The 22,197-nt window shown below is 47.1% G+C and overlaps 1 protein-coding gene and 1 non-coding gene across 2 annotated transcripts; one reads left to right on the top strand and one right to left on the bottom strand.

Annotated features, from left to right (window-relative positions):
- The first annotated feature begins 5,928 nt into the window (after nucleotides 1-5,928).
- Nucleotides 5,929-6,115, top strand: LOC144126439 (small nucleolar RNA U3). Its single transcript, XR_013313490.1, has one exon. It is a non-coding gene; the product is annotated as a small nucleolar RNA U3 (small nucleolar RNA).
- Nucleotides 6,116-17,181: 11,066 nt separating this feature from the next.
- On the bottom strand, nucleotides 17,182-21,684 carry LOC144124189 (uncharacterized). The gene is made up of 2 exons (XM_077656840.1): nucleotides 19,023-21,684; nucleotides 17,182-17,870 (listed from the first exon to the last, which is right to left on the bottom strand). Exons 1-2 carry the CDS (start codon nucleotides 21,682-21,684, stop codon nucleotides 17,182-17,184), a joined length of 3,351 nt encoding a protein of 1,116 aa, XP_077512966.1.
- Nucleotides 21,685-22,197: the final 513 nt, after the last annotated feature.

Below are 22,197 nucleotides of genomic sequence, written 5' to 3'. Positions count from 1 at the left end.
TTTGCTGGTTTACCGGAACTTGTCAAAGTAATGCACTCGCCTTCGATCAACATGCTCCCCTGAGCTTGCTGCAGTCTTGTTTATGATGAATGACTAACCATAACATGGTTTACGCAGTAGCGTACTAGCTCAAATGAAAGTCTTGCACAAAGAACCATAATTCTTGCCTCTGTCGTTTTTCTGCTCAGTGTGGCGAGCATGCAGCTAAGTGAATTACTTTGTTTCTTTTTCCTCATTCCACAGCGAATTCGTTTTAACTTTCACGTAATACAATCGTCTTTTCCAGTTCACAACACTATGCGCACGTGCCTACTGGTGCACCCGCTTGTGTATCTGGCAGAAGAATGTGGGCAGCCAAGAAGTTTTCTAGGAGGAAAAGGCACGAAAATTGACGACATGAATAAAATTGCTAGCGATGTTCAGGAAAAAATAATAAAAATGTCAGAGCTATGAAGGAAACACCAACAGTCGGCCTCTAGACAGCGGTAATAGCGTAGTAGGAAAGTGGCAGAAAATTATTTTTACTGAAAAATGAACAGTATAAGCAGTGCTTTTTTCAGAATTCTTTACACCCATACAGTGGAGAAATAAAATGTGTTTCTGTCCTCTGGTATACAAGCGTGTGCAAGAGCAGACACGTGAGAGCGACAATATGGACGGGATGAGGCGAAAGTAGGCGACAAAAGGAGGAAGAAATTATCCATCGAATAAGAGAAAAAAGAGAAATGTAATGCACATTGTTGCCAGAAGTACGCGTAATATACAGAAATATGACAGAGAATTTACGCATACATTCATAACAGTCGAGAGGAAGAAAAGAACTTTAAGAAAAAAGGAAATTTACAAGGGTAACATGTTTGTGCTGTGCGTTTAGCAAGGTGCATTAATGTGTCATTAATGTTCTGAAATTTCGCCTATCGGTTGCAACAACGTTCTTGACAAAACCCGAGTTGTGATAAATTCCGCGTAAATATTAGTCGGCGGAAGCTTTGTTCTTGCTGTCGATATTTCTTGATTGAAGCCTTCCAAAAAGTATGACCTCATTTCATACATACACTTACAAATACAATGACAAGTAAAAGTTTATTTTACGTAGTTTCTTGCGTGCGCATGTTTTTCACCTAAAGCTGAAACTTAAAATAATGCATAAAGCAGGCAGATAAAGCACAGCTGGCAACACTACACGCTTGTATGCGCCCTGTTTCAATGTTTGCAATTGAATACTTTTTATGTAATATCACTGGCCCTCTCCGAGAACGTGCATGTGATGTCAAAGAAGGCAGGCAGTCTTAATTTCTTTGACCGTAGCGACAACTAGACCGCTCCCCAAATGTTCCGCTTCCCATTTACTTGACTAATATGACACATTAGACTAACAGCTATATTATTCCCAAGTACAGAAACGGCACTGGACCCCAATTTTGTGACCGTTCTGAAACTGAAACCAAGATTTATGGCTGCTGAGATATCAATCCAATGCCTACGCAAACACGACAGAACACTACTTGCGCAAAAGTGAAGCAGCGCTACATGAAAGGTGCGCGTGCACTTGACAAGCATGTAGAAAAAGCTCCCAAGGAAAACACCATTCGGCTACATGTCTTCTTAAGAACCTAGGATTAAACACGTAGCCGCGGATTAGTACTGTCTCATCATCATCAGCCTGACTACGCCCACTGCAGGGCAAGGGCATCTCCTATATCTCGCCTGTTAACCCTGTCTTTGGCAGCTGCGGCCACCTGACGTTCTGCCGCCCGCTGCTACGCTTGCCTTCTCGTGGAATCCCCTCCTTTACCCTTAGGCACCAGCGGTTATCTTGCCTTCAATTTACATGCCCTGCCCAAGCCCATTTCTTCCTCTTTATTTTGAGTAGGATGTCATTAACCCGTGTTAGTTCTCTCACCCACTTCCGGTTTCTTAACGTTACACCTATCACTTCTCTTTCCATAGCACGCTACGTTGTCCTTAACTTAAGCTGAATCCTTTTTGTTAGCTTCAAGTTTCTGCTCCACGATTGTGAGAGGCAGAAACGTGGAGTACTCTCTCTATCTGCTTGTAAAGCATTGATTTAGCTCAGAAACAGGAGTCAATCCCCATCAATCGCTTAAGCTTGCACCGTCTGGACCCAAGGTGTTCGCTTTAGTCTCTTGCCTATAAACATCAACTCAAGCAAGCCCCGTGCGGTACAGCGGTGAGGTCAGGAAAGAAATGATCCAGGTTCTCACCTTGAGAACCATAAACATCTCAGGCTGTTTGCACATTTCTCAATGACGAGCGCATCATGTGTGTTTTCGCAACTGGAACGTTTCTTTGGTGCCTGGCTTCAGTGCAGGCAGTAGTCGAGAGCGGCGACCTGTTCCTTCGTGGCATCGTCAAAACTACGACACTGGATTGTGGCTGTCATGGCCGAGGAGTTCCTATGCACTTCACTGGAATGAGTACGGATTAAAAGCCATTCGAAGCAGACCGACACACGCGTTACGGTAATAACGTCTTAATGAGGCTGGACGCGGTCACAAACGTATTGCTTACATTTTGAGGCGCTCTTTCTCGCTGGTGCTCATCACACGCTTTTTCAAAGGGCCTTTTGGACGCGCGTGCTGGCTTAAGAAAGCGCGCCTTAAGGATGAGCACCTATAAATATGCGGCTACTTATATACACACAGGCGTAAAGTACAGTACTGGTTTAAGCAATATTTTGTATTTTGTAAAGACGCGTGAAAAAAGCTGCGCCTTGAAAGGTACAACGCGACAGCGTTAATAGGTCCTGTCAGTGATTTCACTTGCCCGCGCCGACATAGAAACGGTTTCTATACTTGCGCAACCGCACTCATAATGTGAAATGTCACATGACATATATATAAATCAATGTTTTAATGAAGCCGTACGAAGGTACCTGTCTTCCGTACTCAACAATAAAGACAGAAACCTGCGTGTTCTACAGCTATTGCGGGTCTGATTCCCAACCCAAGGGTTAGAAGTTCATTTGCCGACCAATTACCCACTTTTCTTTCCAGCACAATTCCATAAATGTGTACACTTACACGTCCTAATGACAGTCGACTGAGGTTGCGACCTTTCAAACACCTTTTTGAGGACGCTTTTACCACTTAAATCCACCACTCCACGTGTGACAAAGCCACCTATTCGACTAAACCATATTTTACACTCACTCCGCCATTTTCACACATTAAAAAGAATGGAAACAATAAATGTACGCTGCCTTCGGATGGACTGCATGACGCATAAAATTGCTTCCTCTTGCGTCATAACCACAAGCCGCTTCGAGGGAAGCCCGAATATACTGCTAATTATTCCGTGTACACATCAAAAGGCCTCGACCAGCAGGTCGACTTAGGGGGCGGTAGGCAACACGACGGGCAAATGCTATAACACTCCGTAGAGCGACAAAAGAGCAAGCCAGTCAAGCACGGACGTGCTATTCTGTATGCTTCTCTGAGAAAAGAAATAGCACGCCTTTGAAGAATGCTACAGCTCATGAGTGTAATAGTGTCTCAGAGGTGGGCATTTTGTAGTGCAGAACTTAGTTGCCGGAGGTTTTTAAATAAGCAGAAACAAGAATTCAGCCCAGTCAAAAACACGAAACGCTCAATGATGATCGATGGCACTGCATGCGAGCAGAAACGCCTCGATCTGGCTCTGAAGACGCGGCGGCAGTGTACCCTCCTTCAAGAGGCAATTTTATTTCGCGTTCAGGGCAAAAAGAAATAAAAGGCGATATGAAACAGCCATTTAAAACGAAATGGTCGTTAGGTTCTCGCCAAAAACGGGTTAACGACTTCGTCTTTGCAATGCTAGATTTTTGTTTCCAACATTTTCATGATAAATGTTGGAAGCAACAAAACTATCATGCAAACTGATCATCGCCACTGCAGGCGCTCTACGAGATGAAGAGTCACTCAAGGAAGCAAGATAAGGAAGATCGTGAATGAAGTTTATGTAAAAAGTTAAGAAACAATAAATGAAGACAACACCGCGGCTGATGATTGATAGCAAAAGTGTTCGCTGAGCACGAAAATCAGGCACTTGCAAAAAGGCACCAATAGGACTCAACCATGACTATTTTACACGTGCTCGCCTCAACAGAAACTGGCAAGACGAAATCCCGCGACTTTAGGCATTTTTTCTGCGAAGAAATTACGTCGATAAACGCAGCACTTTTCTGCTTCCTGACCTCCCTATTCTTTATTTCTGGTCAGATGTCCTAGTTACCATCTCTTACTGAATCTCTGTTGCCGGATTCGTGCAACGATTGTTATCATAAGTGGCGGACACAGCAATAGTTCTGTAGATACGTACAAAACAGAAAACACTTGTCTTTCATGAATGGCTAAAAATATTTACCACAGCAGTCTTCGTGTCTGCATACACTAGGCTACCATGCGTTTACTTCGGATCAAGGGCCGGAATGAGCTACAGCATTCACTTCCCCTTCTCTAGTGTTTTAAAGGGCAGTGTACCGGCAGGGTTACTGTAGAAGAGGACTAAAGAATAAAATGTTTATTATAAATTTGTCTCCTAAACGCTCGCACACGTGCGCTGCTTACACAAATTATTTAGCTCCCCCAGTGTGTAAGTAACATAGAAGTTCACATGGTAATACTGGTACTCGCGAAACATTTGAGGGCTTGTCGGCAGTAAATATTAATGCAAGATCTGTGTTTGCAGTTACAATGAATGATGAGAACATGGAGACAAAGATGCCTAAAATGATGGGAAAAAATTTGGGGTGATTAATGCGATTCATGCTTCGCTGTGTGCGCCAGCAATAGAGCCCGCCTGACACTTGAGACTCCTAAAATCAACTTAAGCTGCTAGATGGCGCCGCCTGTCGTATTCTCTCTCTATTTGCCGCTTCCGACGCTTTGTTTTCGCAGTGACACTCATGTTGCGCTGAATGGCGGGATTCCCATAAAGCTACTTCCACTCCCTTCTAATCCGCTGAAGCTCAGCCCGCCGTGATCAGTGAGCTTCTGCATCGCTGACAGAAGAGGCAGAATCTCTCCCTGTTGGTGCCACTTTACACTGCCATCATCCACTGACACAGCTCAAACGGCTTCAGAAACAGGAGTATCTCAGTGTAGGTCTAACCCCTTCAAAGTGTAAAATAGAACTGATGGAGCGAGCGCAGTCGCCGAAGTGGTATAAACGGTGTGCCCTCCCATCCTATCCACGTCTCTGGATATCCACTGCTTCTTCTCCTCTCCACTTTCTACAACCATCCTCTTCGAATTCTACTCGCCGGCGGCCTCAACCTTACACTGCAGGACAAATTTATGGCAGTAGTTGTGCTAACGCGTTGAAAAGAAATGGAGGACCAAACAGTTAGCACTCGGATCTTCACTGCGCAGTAGCATTTGTAATTTAATTCTTTTGCTATTACCGAGTGTTTCTGATGCTCTTAGAGCCATGTTAGTGTGCGTACAATTTCTTTGGTATTTTCGAATCTTTATACAACAAGAAATAGCTTCACTTATTTGCGGAAACCAGGATATTATCACAAAAATGAGCAGTGGAATAGGCAACACTGCCAGCAAGTCGGAAGAATAAGTGACTACTTTGTGAGAAGCCGCCATGCAGCAGCTGGTGTGAGCTAAAGAAATGTGATAAATAGTGTTAACCGTTCTTTATTCAGCTCCCAAATGACAAGCTCCTCTGTAGTCTTCAATGTATAATAAAACGGTCTTATAAAGCAATTTTCTAGCATATTTGAGCCATACGTTTTAAGTTTGTGTAAAATATAGCTCAATAAGTTGATAACGCTGGATAAGTTATTTTTTAATGAGGATCTAAACGCACTATTTATTAAGTGCTTATTGTAAGATAATTGCAACGAGCGACTTACTTAATGCATATTTAAAGAAATTACAAACACGAAACTTAAAGAAATACCTATACTGCAGGTGCGAAGGTACACATGTGTCTTTCTGGTAGGTATTTTAAGGATTCATATCACTGTGGTTCCGTAGAGGGCCTCCGCCTGAGCGCGAAACCGGTTGCTGTACTTGAGGTTTCGACCCGGGTACCAGCCATTGATGACCGTTTCTCCAGGCTTAAAGGATTGGTGGAAGGGCGGAGGCTCAGTCTGAGTAGTAAAAAAAAAAACATTAGCACATTGTGTACGGTAACCTGTGGTGCCATGATTATTGTTAAAGCTGTGGCCAGATAGTGGTTCTGTTCGGAGATAAAAGGTGCCCGCCTTATTCCCAGGTAACGTGCGAAAATGTCTCGAAGCTAGCGGATGACCGGACATGGTGACGGGGGACGTTATTCTGATATATAGGTCGAAAAAAAAAGACAGAAGCAGTGAAACATCGGCCACTTAGAACGTTTTTTTCTGCAGTGTCGCCGTTCGTTCCGTTATTTTATGTGAGCACGACATATCACCCCCCCCCCCCCCCCCTCCATAGTTGATATCAAACTGTAGCAGGTGACTAATGTGCTAGGGCATACTAGTAAAGGTATCGATCGGGCGAATGCGGAAAGGTCGTGTGGCGACCCAAGAACTGGCAGAGAATCGCAGTGCTAAGCACAACGCATGTTCGACCCTGTTTTGGTTCGGTTTAGGGGGGTTTAACTTCCCAAAGCGTCTCAGGCTATGAGGGACGCCGTAGTGAAGGGCTCCGGAAATTTCGACCACCTGGGCTTCTTTAACGTGCACTGACATCGCACAGTACGCGAGCCTCTAGAACATCGCCTTCATCGAAATTCGACCGCCGCGGCCGGGATCGAATCCGCGTTTTTCGGGCCAGCAGCCGAGCGCCATAACCACTCAGCCACCGCGGCGGCTTTCCGACCCGGTTTTCATATCCAGAGCACAGGTTGATGTGCCCTCAGCCGAGCGCCGGGAACAGGTCAAGGCATCAGCAGATCCACTTCGAGGACGAATCGCTGCCACCGTGGATTTCACTTAAGCGTGCCTAGTTCAGCTGACAATGTGAGTTATTACCTGAACTCGTTTCATTTACGCCTCCCTATCTTTCAGAACAGGCAGCAAAATAAGTCATACGTTAAAAACAGGCACTGCACCCATAGCAACCCAGGGAGGAAAGCTTTTGGACATGCTTTGCAATTTATTGATCGTCGTGTTTTGACAAACAGCTAATGGAGGTGGTAGCAGATCCGGGACGGAAACATATTGATCGCCAGCAACCTCTCTACACTGCATGCAGCTGACTAGTGGACTAACCTGAAGAGCCACCGCTTTAACGATCCCATTTCAAATGACACAGAAGTCTAATCAACGCGTCTTTCGTCACCTTTGTTGCACGGCTAGTAGTCCAATGGATTTTTGCGCGTGCGTATACGGTGGTTTGAGTTGACATTAATTTATCGTTGGTGCCGCAAACTTCGAACCGCATCACGCGATAGTGGTACACATAGCTCGAGGGGGTCGAGGATAGGAGGGGCGCAACATTGGGCTTGATACGCAGAACGTTTAGCGCAGGTCTTTTGTTCCGATAATACAGAGATTCTATTAGGCACGTGCGTTTTGCAGAGGATCAGCTTGCTATACATCGACCATTTCTGAGTGAAAACGCCATGCAAATAGTGCGTTATGGTCGAAATGAAAAAAGCGCGCGGAGAGCGGAAATGCCACGGCTTCCTGCATTTAAGCCCTCGGTTGGGCGCGGCAAAGTGAGTTCGCTGGTCTAAACCAAATGCGATGGAGCGAGACAAAAAGCTTGTTTAATGAGCAAAAAAGCGGAAAGGTTGGCCGAGGAAAACATGACCCCGCCCTGCTACTCCAGACAGAGGAAAGAGAAAAAGGTGGAAAGAGAGAGGGCGCAAATGGAAGGTGGCGATGTCGTGATAGAATGATGGTTAGGCGTTTCCATAGCCAAAGGCGAAGCGATGGAACCGCGGCTCCAGACCAGCGTGTACACTCTGCGTTTTCGATATTGGTTTTCGCGCTACTGTTCCCGGAATCAGACGCAAAGCTGACAAAGCGCCAGTAATTGCCGTAGAGGTGCGTTGCCGTTTTTCTATTATGTTATGTCACAACCAGGTAACTGTTTTTTTTACCTTGCTGGTAGTTCGCGCAAACATCGTGGCTCTCAGAAATTTCAGCAGGTCTCATAGATACAACAGCGCAAACAGGGACAAGCAAAGAAAATGGCAGGCAACAGGGCACAGATTATCAGCTTATTGATTTTTTCAGAAAGTAGGACTAGATGAGGAACTTGAGAAAAACATCGGTGTTCTTAATTTCCTATACGGTAACGCTTTCTCAACGAACGATTCGCTTGGTGGTTAGTGCCGTGTTGTTTTGACACCCTTTCGTTCGTCGCCGTTTGCACTGTTGGTGTTACCTCAAGTATGAAACAACACGCCAAACATTTTATTCTTAAAAATCAGTCATGTAACGTAGTGGCGACGGCAGTTCGGCATCAGGAAGACAGCGAAAAGGCTTCCAAAGGGGACTTTATTAGGGCTGTCTTGCATTCGAAAACTAAATGACTCAGTGGCGGCGCAGCAGCATCACAAAGACAGCGAAATGGCTTCTAAAAGGGACTTTATTAGGGCTGACTTGAGTTCGCAAACAACTAAATGACTCAGCGGCGGCGCACCAGCAGGCGTGCTCGGCGCTCGCTGAAAAGAATCCCTGCCGCTCTCGCAAGGAGCCGCTAAGATAAGGCTCCAAAGCAACTACAACAATATGGAACAAACTGGAAGCAGTTACGCGTGGATCCGGTCATTCCTGAGAAGAAAGTTCAAAAGTCGAGTGCCGACGGCTTTCAGCGTGAACAAACAAACAGTTAAACAATTCGTGGCACTATTCCCCTCTCAAACAAGCATTGGGTCGATGTGTTATAACAAAAAGATTGAAATGCAAAACAGAAATCCCGAGAATGCAAGCATAAAACGTCCACAACCGTCCATAATCAGACTCCAAGCGCACAACATGCAAAAAAATCCTCTCCGTGAACGGTGCCGCTGAGATGCTATAAATCTATTGGGAACGACTTCGTAGTAAAGTTCTCCGATTTGACGAAGAATTTGTACAAGTCAAAGTAGCGGCACTAAAGATTCTCGCTGAATTCGCGGCGGCGAAGCGGCATCCACATCCACACAGGCTCACCGGGCTTGTATTCCGTGTGGCGTCGGCGTACATTAAAGCGTCCACCGTCAGCTCCCTGTTGCTCCACGATCGGCAGCCTGGTAAGTCATGGGGCTTCTGCACGCTGAAGGGAGGCGGCGACGTCAATGTCTTCGGCGGTTACGTTTGGGAGCATGGCGTCGAGTGCGGTGGTTTTCTCGCTGCCGTGGACGAGCCTAAATGGTGTCATATGAGTGGTCTCCTGCACAGGTGTCGTACGCAAAGATGTCGTAAGGGAGGATGACGCCCTTGGTCTTGTGCATAGTGGCAGTTTAGGCTAGTTGGTAAGTGATGATTACAGAACCGCTTTGAGGATCACACTATCAATAGCAAACGATTGTCAGCCTACTTTGACCTCCACTTTCTATAACTATAGGCACGTAGAGAACAAGCGGCGATACAGGCCACTCGACACCCCGAGAGCATTCAAATGAAGATGGCGGTCCACCGACTGACTGCTTAGGCACGCCGCCTCAGCAGTAACTGGCACATAAGAGGTCCACAGAGTGGTGCAGTAAGCAATTTGAGCAAACCAAACGACAACAGAGCCCTCGAGAGGATCTTCAGAGGCATGGAAAAGACGCGGCAGAATAAATATCATTCCGAAAGTAAACGATGCGAGCTACAGTTGACACCGCAGTAGTTTCCGGGTGGGGCAGCAACGCTTTTCTTCCCAAATCGTGCGCAGTCTCCCGTCCTACCAACCGCGAAGGACGCGGTGGACAAGATTGGAATAATATATTCGTTTATCACACTGGAGCCTATGGCGGCCAGAGAAAAAGTAAGCCCAAGAACAACACTAGGAGATGACAATATTAAATATGAAGACTTTAAGAATTTAGAAGGAGAAGCTTTTGGTGCCATTTTGGGTATGATAAACGAAGTCTGGAAAAGAGTGAAAATTCCACAAGAGTGGAAACTTTCGGTCATCGTCCCGATAACAAACGTAGGAAAGCCTCAAACTAGTATATAATCATTGCGATTTGTGTCATGAACGATCACAATTTACAAAGTCTATGAGAAGATGGTGGCCACGCGCCTATTGTCGGGATATGAAAATGAGTGAAAATACCATTCGCGGCAAATTGGGTTCAGGTCAAACCTCGGCACAGAAACAAGATTGTATACACTCTCTGAAGACGTCACACATGTGCTGCCTCATAGTCACCTTGTACGCACAGTGGTGGCTACGTACGTAGCGAAAGCTTATGGCAATGTGTCACATGCGAATATTCTTGAGAACATGGAAGATCTGGGCCCTCGCTTGCAGATTATGAAAGTTGTACACAACTGCTAAAGGACAGGACATTCTCTATTCATCTTAAAAGAGAACAAATCGGTAATTACGCTTAAAATAGTGAAGTGCCGCAAGGCTCAGTCTTAGCGCCTTTGCTTTCAAGTTAGGAGAAACACCGCATATACATTTCATGGTTTACTCAGATGGTGTCACAATATGGTTAACTCAAACGTAATGAGTCGAATAACCTTCATTTACACGCAGCCTTAAACACACTGGAGGAGTACGTCCGAGAAGCGGTCCTAGAATTGTCGCCACTAAATACTAGCTACATTTCAAGTGGCTAGCAGCAAAGGAGGAAATAAACTGCAAACTACAAGGTTTATGCTGAAGATTGGTTTCGTTTATGGGGCTTTAACGTCCGAAATCGACACAGGCTATGAGGGGCGCCGTAGTGAAGGGCTCCGGAAATTTCGACCAGCTGCGCTTCTTTACCGTGCACTGACATCTCACATTACACGGGCCTCTAGAATTTCGCCTCCATGGCAATTTTACTGCCGCGGCCGGAATTAAACCCATGTCCTTCGGGTCAGCAGCCGAGCGCCATAACAACTGAGCTTCCGCGGTGGCTCAAGAGTGGTAACCACACATTACAAGATATGGACAATTTGAAGGTCCTTAGCTAGATGTACATAAATCAGGAAAATGAACCCATTGGCTTCATAGGACAAACGAAACGAGAAGCAACTACGTAGCTATTCAAGCGCATCTTATGAAGAGGTGCAGGGGACAGGACCGAGATGGCCAGACATCTTGTACGTTCAGTACTTTAACCCAGGATACTTCATCGGGCTCAGTTTCATCTACTGGCAAGACGGCAATAAACGGGGCTCTAAGCAATGAATACCAACGCGATGCGTTCCATCACGGCTTTGCCAAAACTCACGCCCACCCCGATGCCCCAGAAAAATGCACATTTGAACACACTTATCCAACTTATTGAACAGCGAGCGGCAACGAGACATCTGAAGAGAAGGTCCCTTACGTCTGTTGCAGCTGCATGCAATAAGGTGACAGCACAGCCTTCGAAAATGATAGATCTCATTCGTAACCATGCAGTACAAAGCCTACAAACAAGAAGGCCCAGGTATCGTAAAAAAAAGCTGACAACTTAAACAGTGATAGATATAAATCAACGAATGTGTATAGCTTATACGGGCGTATCGGCCATAAAAAAGGGCGGAAGTACGGCAACTACGAGCCCTACATATTATAAGGCAATCACACATCGGGAATTTGTCTTGGACCACACGGACCCGCTTCTGATGAAGCTATACGCTATCCGTGATGCGATAGAGTGTATTAGAGAAGCCCATAGGTACGTGGGTACCTTAGCGCATATAAACAACTCAGAAGAGTGACGAAGGCAATAAGCATCACTCAGGAGACACATGCTCTCAGTATGAAAACAATGAAACCCATCCAGATATATTGGACACGAGAAGACACTCATAATGCTTACCAGAGGAAAGGAGACGCTCTTACACACGAAGCCTCTAATGCGAATGCACCCCCCACTATCCTCCCCTTTGATCCCCGCTGCGCTCTTCCCATCCTGTCGTCTTTGATAACGAGAAGTACACGTGTCCTAATTCCCCCGTGCACTTAGCCTCTCCCTCAAAACTTAACGAGATCGAAAGACGTGTCTCTACGGAGGATAAGGGCTGGAGCGGCTCTTATTCCATCGCAGTTGATACCAGTGGATTCCAGTGGCACTAAACAGACCCATAAGAATTAAAGTTGAAATTGTAAAGGCACTTTTCAAGCAAAACATTTTGTTTTCGTAGGCCGCTCCTAAAGGCTACAACCCAGGATTCGGTAAGTAAGGCCAACTACTGCGGATGTATGATCGAAATAAACATTGCGCCATACCGATTACAGCTCAGGAGGAGCTTGGAGCTCGGATATCTTGATATGCAAGATCAAAAAGAAGGCCACGCCACCTGCTCTGCCGTTTGTCCTAATTGCTCTAACAAAACTGAAACCAAGGTGATTAATTCCCCAGCCATACACGCTGTCGTGTATTACTCTGAATGCGCGAAGTAAATTTGTCAAAAAGTCTCCATACACATGCACATGAAAAATCTAAACGGGCAACCCACAAACCATTCTGGAAAAACTTGTTTCGCATTAAACCTTTATTCACTTATAGACATTGCCCCGTGCCACTCCCTTTGTCATCAACAAAGGGCCCCATGAAGAGCCGTGTGAGCATTGTTAGCATAGTCATATTATTTTGAGGACATTTCGGATGCTGTGCACCATATATCTTCCTAATAAACGACACCATGTGTGCAAATACACTACACTCCAATGAGGCCAGCCCCATGAAACAGTTTTTCATGTTCCTGGTATTTCGGTGCAGCACTGTTCTAGGAGCTGCAAACTCAAGTATTCCTTCTCTGAGAGAACAAAAGCTGTGATACATACACGCATTTCAAGACTTCTTGAAGGCAGATCAGTTTTAGTTCGTTTACATTCAGCCTCCAGGAAATCTGGTTACAATATTATTACAGATAATCCAAAGCATTTAGGGTAATGCCTCAAGAAGAAAAAAATTACAGACTGCAAGCCACCTGAGCGAAGCCATGCGGCTATAAAATAAAGGAAGACAGGATTCCAAGAACCTTCTCAGCTGCAGAAAAATTAGTCCTTGTGGCGGGAACACTTCAGATATGTTTTAAATATTTCTAAATGTATGCACAAAAAATACTGAAGATGTTACTCGTTTTGTTTCGCTGCCATAGAGAAAGCAATTGTGAGACGCGGAGTGAGACAGAAATGAAGCACACTCACACGAAAGCTTTTTCGATGTCGACGTGAAGGGGCAGTATGGGAGCTGCCGTGTAACTGAGTCGACTATATGGCGGGCTGCTTTCCCTCAAAAGTAAACAAACTGCTAAACAGCTTATACTCAGCCGACAAGAAGAAAATGCCATGGTAGCATTATCACCCACCACCACGGCCCAAGCTCCAACCTGTACTTGTCAAGTCTACGCGGATAGTGGACACCACCAGAAATAAAAAGGCCATTCATAAGAGCTAGCTTAGATATCAAGTCAATTAGAAAAGCTCGCTATAAGTAAGCAAGCAGACGAGAAAGTGCTTCTCTGTTGGGTGAAGCACAGCGTACCGTTAACCTCACCTTCTTCAACAGTGCACTGAATTCAGTGGCGGCAACGTGGCAGCGAAGCTATAAATCGTTTCCAATACATGGTAACAATGAAGAGGGCTGAAGTACATAGGAGCTTCGCAATCGATGTGGGACAATAACTAGGCGTTCCCTGCCAGAGCAGGGTCCGTATAAATGATTACTTGCATTGCGCTAGCAATCTCCGTGAGAAATGTTTGAACGCCCACTTGTTTTGGCAACAACACTTGGGCCATGTGTCCCTCCTATTTGCTGTCAGAAAAATACGGCTGTCATTGAGAAGCCAAGCTTTGTGCCTGGAGAGGTTGCTTTGTATAAGGCAAGTTTGTAAAGAATGGCACGCGATGGGCAAATGTAGCAACGTTCCCTCTATAAGGAAATTTATAGAACAGTGCTATTCCTTCTGCTCCTGTTCGAGAGCAATTGTGTTTTATGGGCTCAGCAGCAGCATGCAAAACATCATTTGTTTTAAACTTTCTTTTTTTATCGATTTCTTTCTTTGAGATATAGAGAGTGAATGAGCTTCTGGATTCTGGAGTGCATCATAGATGTTCAATGGTTATACAGTCAGAATCGCAATAGACAAATCAGTGCGTCGAATGGGCGCGAACAATTCTCAAGAACCTAATTCCTGGTGGTAGCCCTTGCGCACAGAGAAGGATTTTGCAGCAAAACGCTATTGCTACATACGATGGTAGCAGCTTCTTTTAAACGAATGAGTAAATATGCAGATTCACACTACGCTTCGCCGTCCCCTCGTTTGAGACACAGCATAGGCACCGAATGCTTTCACTGTGAATTTATAATCATTCTTGGCAGGGTGGTGTAGAGCTTCCAGGTTATCATGCAAAACACGCCTCTTTGGGTGCAAAACAAAAATGAAAAGCAGCACACATTGGCATCCAACCTTTGCACGGTTTCAGCAGCATAGAGTTCAATGCAATATCATGTAAGCTGGATACGCGGGAAGGAGGCTGAAAAATATTGGAATTGTGATAATGTGTATGGCTGAAAAAGCACAGACACATCTGAGCGTTTTGTCAGGCGCACTAGCGAAGGGCGTAGAAAAAGCAGGGCTCTATCAGTTCTTCGTCCCAAAGGACAACAATAAGTTGGCGATTTCTTAAACTGCGGGCGTATACTTAGGGATGTTTGTCACCTGAGGCTAAATGCGAAAACCTAAGCGATGAAAAAGAAACAATGTCTGTGCATGAAGCTATGCATTTACAAGTATGTAGTGCGAACCATGTGTCCGAAAGAGTCCCATCAGCTTGTATATTAAGGACGTAACGCCACCCAGATGGGTCAACACCTACTGAACAACAAGCATCGCACTGGAGACACTCGCTGCTACGATTATTTCTCAAGAAACACCCTACTCAGATAACATGCCTAACTATATGGTATGACCCACAGTCAGTGCCAAGCGCTATCATTTGAAAGCTGCTTGAGAGCCCTGTCGGTATTTTATTTCAGATCAGTTTTTGCGAGCAAAATTAGAACCTTTTAAACTATTCTCTCCAGGTTGCTTCGCAGAGCACACAGTAATCCTAGACATTACAGCTGACACCGCACAAATTATTCACAAGCATATTGTGGTTCACTAGCGAAGCTTACTATAACGTTTTAATGACGATATCCTGCCTCTCCCGTGTATATACGTTTAGCATTAGTGGTATTTTTTAATGGTTAGACATACGGCATGTTACAGTAAATTGCGTCAAATTATTTACGCCAATTTAGGAAACTGAGGGACAAATCTTTTTAGCCTAACACGCCAGAAAAGTTGATCGCAAAGCGCGTGACTGTTTAGCTCCCACCCGCTACTCTTAAGACATTATCCTAAAGGACCTAATTGAAAAGCAATGTAAAATCTGGATCAAAACATGAATTTTGCCACAGCGGGAACAACACACCGGTATAGTAATAAACCTCGAAAGGTAATATACCCAGCGCTATGTTGTTTTCCTCTGCATAATACAGTGAGCGGTAGTGTCTCACCATGCATGCCACTACACTGAACATTCATAGGTCCACACCTCAGGCTAGCAACAGAGTACAAGAGAGTTTCAGAACACGCAAGCTCGCTCAGATCATTCCCTGCGTTTGTCTTCCCCATTCTGAAGTGTTACTGTCATGTATTTCTTTCATTAGGTCCGCGATATACGCAACTCGGACGCAGTTTACTTCTGAACACAGGGCGTTAAAAGGAAAAAAAATTGGCAGTGGTATAGCTCTGGTTAAACCTAGAATGACGAGATAGCAACAGCTGGCCGAGTGGACTTGCTCAGTTGAATTGCAAAGTCTGTGTTTCGCTGTTCCGTTTCGCAGGGCGTTCGTTCCTCTTCTTCGTGCCACTTGACACGGCGCATGCGCAAAACTGTGGCAGCTGTGGCAGCTGGGTTTCGCCGGAGCGCCGCGCCACCGGCAGCAGCAGCTGCTCCGCACCACGTGGCTCGTCACGTGAATGACCACGTTACGAACCACGTGATCAGCCACAGCGCCGCGCCGCCCCCACATGCTGCCCACCACGTGGGCAACCACGTGACAGCGTGAGGGCGCCGCCACCCTGAAGGCTCGAAATGCTACCGTAATGCATTATTGCTACAAAATTGAAGAATGACTCACGAATGCGAAATCAAATGAAGAGCGTTAGCTAAGATGTTTTACCTATGCTTTAAAATATTATTAACGATGATTTTTACCATGCACATTGTTATATCCGAGGCTCAAATTCGTTATATCCGAATTTCACTCCCAGGTCCCAAATTCGAATACCAACGTGTACATCACGAAACGACGATTCGCTTGACATCCCCCGCTTCCCTATGCGGCCATTTGTTTCCCGGTACGGCTCTGCGAAGGTCGCCACCATTACGGTTTCAAGTAACAAAGACCGTCGGTACGAATTCGTCAACACTCCGGGCTTCAACTTAACAACTTTGTGCGCGAAATTCTGCCACTTCGTTTTCCACCACTCCAAACCCTCAATGCCAAGCGGGTGGGCCACAATTTTGTCACCAATGGTGGCCCCAAGCGGCACGAATCTCGGCACCCGCTCAGACTGTACCTATATAGCGGAACGCCAGTATGGGGTGTAATCCGCCCGCTGTGCTGGCCCGACGACTGCGCGCTCCCGAGTGTGCGCGGTTACGTGGTGGGTAGTAACGTTTTGTTTTGCTCACCTGAAATGTTACGGCTATGGTTACGTGATTTAACCATTTTCTTGAAATCTGAGAGTGGACAGAGAAACGGGCGCGAAGCGTGCAAATGTAACCAGTAAGAGATAACGCTCTTGGAAATTCCTTGTGCTCATTGACTGCAGAGTTAAAATACATGGTCTTTGACGCGGTGATTCCATCGACCACTTTGTTGCTCACGTCGTCAACGTTAGAGGTCGAGAAATCAGCTGCGAAATTGCGAGGAGTAAAGTGCATCTTATAATCGTAAATGCTTCCAGCACGATTAATACAAAAGGGCACTGCGAAAAATAAGCACAAGATAAAACTCCTTAAAAAGAACAACCTGCGTCGGTTGCTATATACAAAAAATGTATTTTCAGCGCATTCGGATTGAAAATTCAGTTCAGCGCCTCTAATACTGCCCGCATCGCTACCAGTCTTGTCTTGATCCTCCAAACGTTGGCCTCCAATGTCTTTTCCCGCGGGCCACCCTCAGGGGCGAATACAGCTGCCACTTATCCACCGTGATGTCTCGCATAGTGTTCGCGGGCTGATGTACCATCGTCTCCGGCAGCGCCATCGCCAGTGTTCCAAACAGCAGCAGCAGTGCTGCCGCCGCGACGTACGCTGCGCTTTTAAGTTCCTCCGCCAGGACCTGGTCGGCGAAGATGCCCACGAGGCCTCCCACGCGCCCCATGGCGTAGCAGATGGAAACCCCGGCGCCCCGTAACACGGTCGGGTACAACTCCGCTGAGAACACGAGCATGGCGACGGAGCAGAGGATGAATACCACCAGCCACGAGATGGTGACGGCCGCCAGAACATGTTCTGGAGCTTTGAAGATATGGGCAGTGCCCAGAGCAGCTGCCAGGATGGACAGGCCGACCATGCTGAAGGAGAGTGACCTTCGCCGGCCAGCACGCATGATGATCGGGACGGCGGCGAGCGTAGCGGGCAGTAGCAGCAGAAGATAAGTCTGCGCTGCCGTTTTGTTGGTACGCATCACCTCGCCAGTTTTGAGGTTGTAGTAGACGGCAAAGCTAGAGAAGCAGCAGCCGAAGATGATCAGCGACCTCTGGCGGAGGGATTGGTTCTTCAACAGGTCAGAGGTGTGCACTTCTGCAACGAACATTAGTGCCACAGAGTTGTACTGCAGGGTTTCATAACCATCGTCATCAGCCTAACTGCGTTCACTACAGGACCAAGACCCCTGATACTGACGTAAGCTAACCCCCAAACTTCTCATGAAGCGACCATCTTATTATGAAGCTACCACCGGTTAACTGAGATATTTAGGCGGCTCAAAACAACGCCGCTCACTAGTTCACCTTCACGGCATAGGCCAGTTTTCTCTCTTTAAGCATTCGGTGTGATTGAGTCTCCTGTGGCGATTATGAAGAATACGCAACGTATTCTAGTGACACCCCTATATAAATATAGGCTTCTATAAAAGGTCTAGGCAGCCTTAAAGACCTCTTCCACCTTTTTCCAACTATCAACACGGGGCCTAATATCCAGGGAGTCAGCTAGAGAGCTAGGGACGACTTTTTCTCCGGCTACTTCGACTAATCTGCGGCAAACGATCTAAAATATTTTTGCGAGAGTCGGGTAAAATGACAGGGCGAAAATGATCAAATTTTTACACATAACGCAGTTGCCACCAATGTATGCTAGTACATTGTTTAAAACAATTATTTTTCTCCAGAGTCCTACATAAACCCTTTATATAGACACAAAATAATGAAACGTAGTCCTCAAGATGCCCTATGAAGATTCTCTCGGTAGGGAAAACAATGTTTTACATTGACGTTTCAGGAGTAAACCACTCTCTTTATCTTTCAACCGTCAGTATCGGCTTAGAAAGGTAATCTGCCGCTATGCCTCTTATAATCTTAGTTCGTGCAGCAAAGCGCACCAGCGTACTCAACACATTAGCATCGGCTATTCATGTTGATTTTCAAAACTTGATGCAGCTCACGGAACTCTACCTGGTCGACATTGATCAGAAGCTTACTCATACGTGTCTTATGCTGCATAAGAATGGCGAGTTGGTTTACTAAGATTGATTTTACAGCGCCACCACGGGGAAAGACATTACACGAGCGCTAAGGAACAGGAGAGCGTGCTGGACTAAAATGAGCCCGCCGCTGTCCTTATTTCTATTTTAGCTTTAGTATCGTCATATCTGCGTGCTGCTGTAACAGGCATAACCCAAGTGAAGTTTCAACAAGACTGTATAAATTAGTAGCTGTTAAAAGAGCAAATAGGCACCTTGTTCCGGAGAGAATATGTTAGGAACCCAAGGATCCGTGTGAGTTTGCGGCTGTCTTTTCAGCTCCATCTTCAATGTACCCAGGCGTTGCTTGAACGACTCCGGATCGATTTTGTTAACATGAGCCGCCCATGACAGCACGGTTTCGGCTCGGTGCACTTCGGACACAGCCAGAAGCCAGCATGGGGATTCCTCCACAAGGTACACCGCCAGGATCAAACCGCAGGAGGGTATCATGTAGGCAATCTGGCTCGCCTGCCAGGTGAGGGAGAAATTGTAGACGAACTGGTGGTAGGCTGTGGCGAGGCAAATGGCACCAACAATAGCGACGCTGCAGAAAGAAGTCCGGTGTTGTGTGTTTGTGACCTCGAACAAGACCACGGCAGACGTGACAAAGACGCTTATGGCAGCAGCGGAGAGGAGGGTGCGGAGGACGGTAAATAGTAGCATGGTATCGGCGAACACCACCGCGGTCCCCGTAAAGATAAGTAAAATGACCCAGATAACGAGCACTGGCCGGCGTCCCATTATATCTGCCGTTACACCAGCGATGGGAGCTCCTATCACTCCTCCCAGCAAGTTTAGCGCCGAGAGCACACTCAACATCCAACGCCGGCCGCAGACGATGTCCCACTCTTGAACTATAGATTGCACTCCAAGCCCCGCGCTCAACCCTACCTCATAGTCCCATCCGTTATCGCAGGGAACCACGCTCCGGTTGTCGATGTAGGCGTCTTCTGCAACAGGAATCGGAGGGTCGTAACGAAGACACTGGCTGTGCCCTTTGCCGTCGGCCTCAAGCGGCACGCTGCTGTTCTTCCACGTCTGTGCTGGCAGCCGGGCATACTCAACGGGAGGCCTGCACCAGTGGTTTACGGGACGGGCCAGGCTGGCTAAGGCAGCAGTGTGCAACAGGGACACGAAGAATGCCAGTGAAGCGCACAAAAGGATAAGCCTCTGGAACCGGCCGTGGCCGAATATCAGGATGTGGTCTAGCGGTGGTGCAGAGGTTGTGTTCGTGGTACCGAGCCCGATAGTGGTGGCACCGACTTCCCTTGCATTCATGCATGGTGACAACACCGACAACGGTGGCAGTGGCGACAATGGCGACAGCAGCGAATTAGGCAGGACTGCAGGGCGGCCGCTCGAGCGTTTACTCCGAGTCAACGTCGCCCGCGTCTCTGCTTCGGTGTAAGGATGGAGCGGTGGGGATGCGACCGCAGCGGATTCGGTGACGGTGGCGGGTGCGCTAGGTGTGACGTCAGCCCCTTGCGTACCCTGCGGTGACATCGACGAAAGCGCAAGGTTTTCATTTTGGCCACAGAGGTGTTTGCTCCGAGATACCTGTGACACATCCGACATCCTTGGGACCGTCCTTTCTTCGAAATGAGGAATTTTGGGGCGGAAGGGTGGTGGCGCGCCTACGGTGCAAGTAGTGGCGGTGTGGGTCGCAGCGGTAGTGGTATCGGCCCCGAAAGCGCCCTCTGGAGAAGACGGAGATATAGGCAGGGCTTCGGTACGAGCCGAAGAGCGTCTCTTCCGAGATATTCGTGACTGACGCGGCTCTTCTTCAAAATTACGCATATTTTGGAGTAGCGGTGAATGCATGACCACAGGAGGAGTGTTGACAATGGCGGGCGCAGTAGTTGTAGCGTCTCCTTCCTGCGGAACTTTGGAAGTCTTGGACGACGAAGGCAGAATAGCACGTGGGCCACAGGCAACCTGGGACAATCGGGCATCTTCAAGATTACCGATATCTGGTTTGAGGGGAGCTTCCCCGGCTACAGCTGGGGCAGTGGCAGTAGCAGGCCCCGCAGTTGTGGAGTCGGCTCCTTGCGGATCCTCTCCAGACTTCGGTGACGTAAGCAGCTCTGCAGATTGGCCGCGAGACACCTGCAATATCCGGGTTTCTTCGAGGTTACTCGTATTAGGATGGAGGGGTGCCACCACGGCTTCAGCTGAAGCGGTGACGGTCAGTGGTGCCACAGTTGACGACTCGAATTCCTGGTGACCCTCTAAAGACAATGACGACGTGTGCGTGACTTCCGGTCGGTCGCGGAGGCTCCGAAACACGTGCGGAGTCTTGGTATCTGTTTCGATATTGCGAATATTTTGATTACTGGGTGGCGGCGCGACCACAGCCGGAGTGGTTACGGCGGCAGGCTCAGCACTTGTGGAACGGTCAACCGGCAGAGCCTCTTGTGGTATTGGTAACGTAGGCAGGACGGGGGCTCGGCCGTGGGAACGTCTTCGTCGAGACAGCCGCGATGTTGTCGTCTCTTCGAGATTGCGCATATGTGGATGGATGGGTGCTGACACGACTTCAGCTGGAGAAGTGACGGAGGTTGGTGCAGCAGTGGCGGAATTGGTAGCATGTGGAAGTTCTGGGGACATCAGTGACGTAAGAAGAATGTCTGGTCGACTGCGAGACCGTTTTCGCCGAGAAATTCGTGATGTCCTCGTACCCTCCTCTTGATTAGGTATATTTGGATGAAGGATACATGGCGAGACCACAGGTGAAGTCACGACAGCGGCGGCCAAGGCTGATGGGGCTTCGGTCTCTTGCTGACCGTCTTGAGGTGACATCGGCAGGTCCTCAGGCAGGTTGTGGGAGCGTCTCCTCAGAGACGATGTCCGCGTGCCTTCTTTAGAATTGGACATACCCGAAAGAAGGCGTTCTGGCGTAGAGATGCGTCGTAGTTATTGCTCGTTGGCCTGAACAAAATCCGGCAGATTCCGGCTTTGAGGTGTAGCCTTCCCGTGACAGCGCGCTCTTCTTCTTGGTCTTCTTCTCTGGCGCGAGATTTAACCCACGTGGTAGCGGCCACGGCGAGAATATAGAGACAGAGAAAAATGAATGCTACTGTGGATAGAATCACAATAACGTTGTTGTTGAACACTAAATATAAGGGCTCATACACGAAAGGATGATTGGCTATGACACATGCTGTGTCTTCCAGGTTATGTTTAAGGATTAAAACCAAAAAGAGTGACAATAAAAAAGAAAGATGGTTCAATGTGGGAAGCGGGCTTAATGAGTTTAAATTGTGATGAACGATGGCTTCTTTTGGACAAAAATTTTAGATAAGCGTCGTTTCTGTACGCACGAAGCCTCTCAGTTTGTAAAAGAAAGGGTGCATGGTTATTCTGGAGTAGCAGCACGGCAGCCTATTT

Source organism: Amblyomma americanum, chromosome 3, assembly GCF_052857255.1.
Source record: "Amblyomma americanum isolate KBUSLIRL-KWMA chromosome 3, ASM5285725v1, whole genome shotgun sequence".
Lineage (NCBI taxonomy): Eukaryota > Metazoa > Arthropoda > Arachnida > Ixodida > Ixodidae > Amblyomma > Amblyomma americanum.
This window is presented reverse-complemented; position numbering and strand designations above follow the sequence as displayed.

Excerpts from the sequence above, each read along its gene's own strand:
- LOC144124189 (XM_077656840.1), bottom strand. The coding sequence starts at position 21,684 with ATGTCCAATTCTAAAGAAGGCACGCGGACATCGTCTCTGAGGAGACGC. Across the intron at positions 17,871-19,022 it reads CATATTCTCTCCGGAACAAG|AAGTGCACACCTCTGACCTG; the intron begins GTGCCTATTTGC and ends TGTTCGTTGCAG.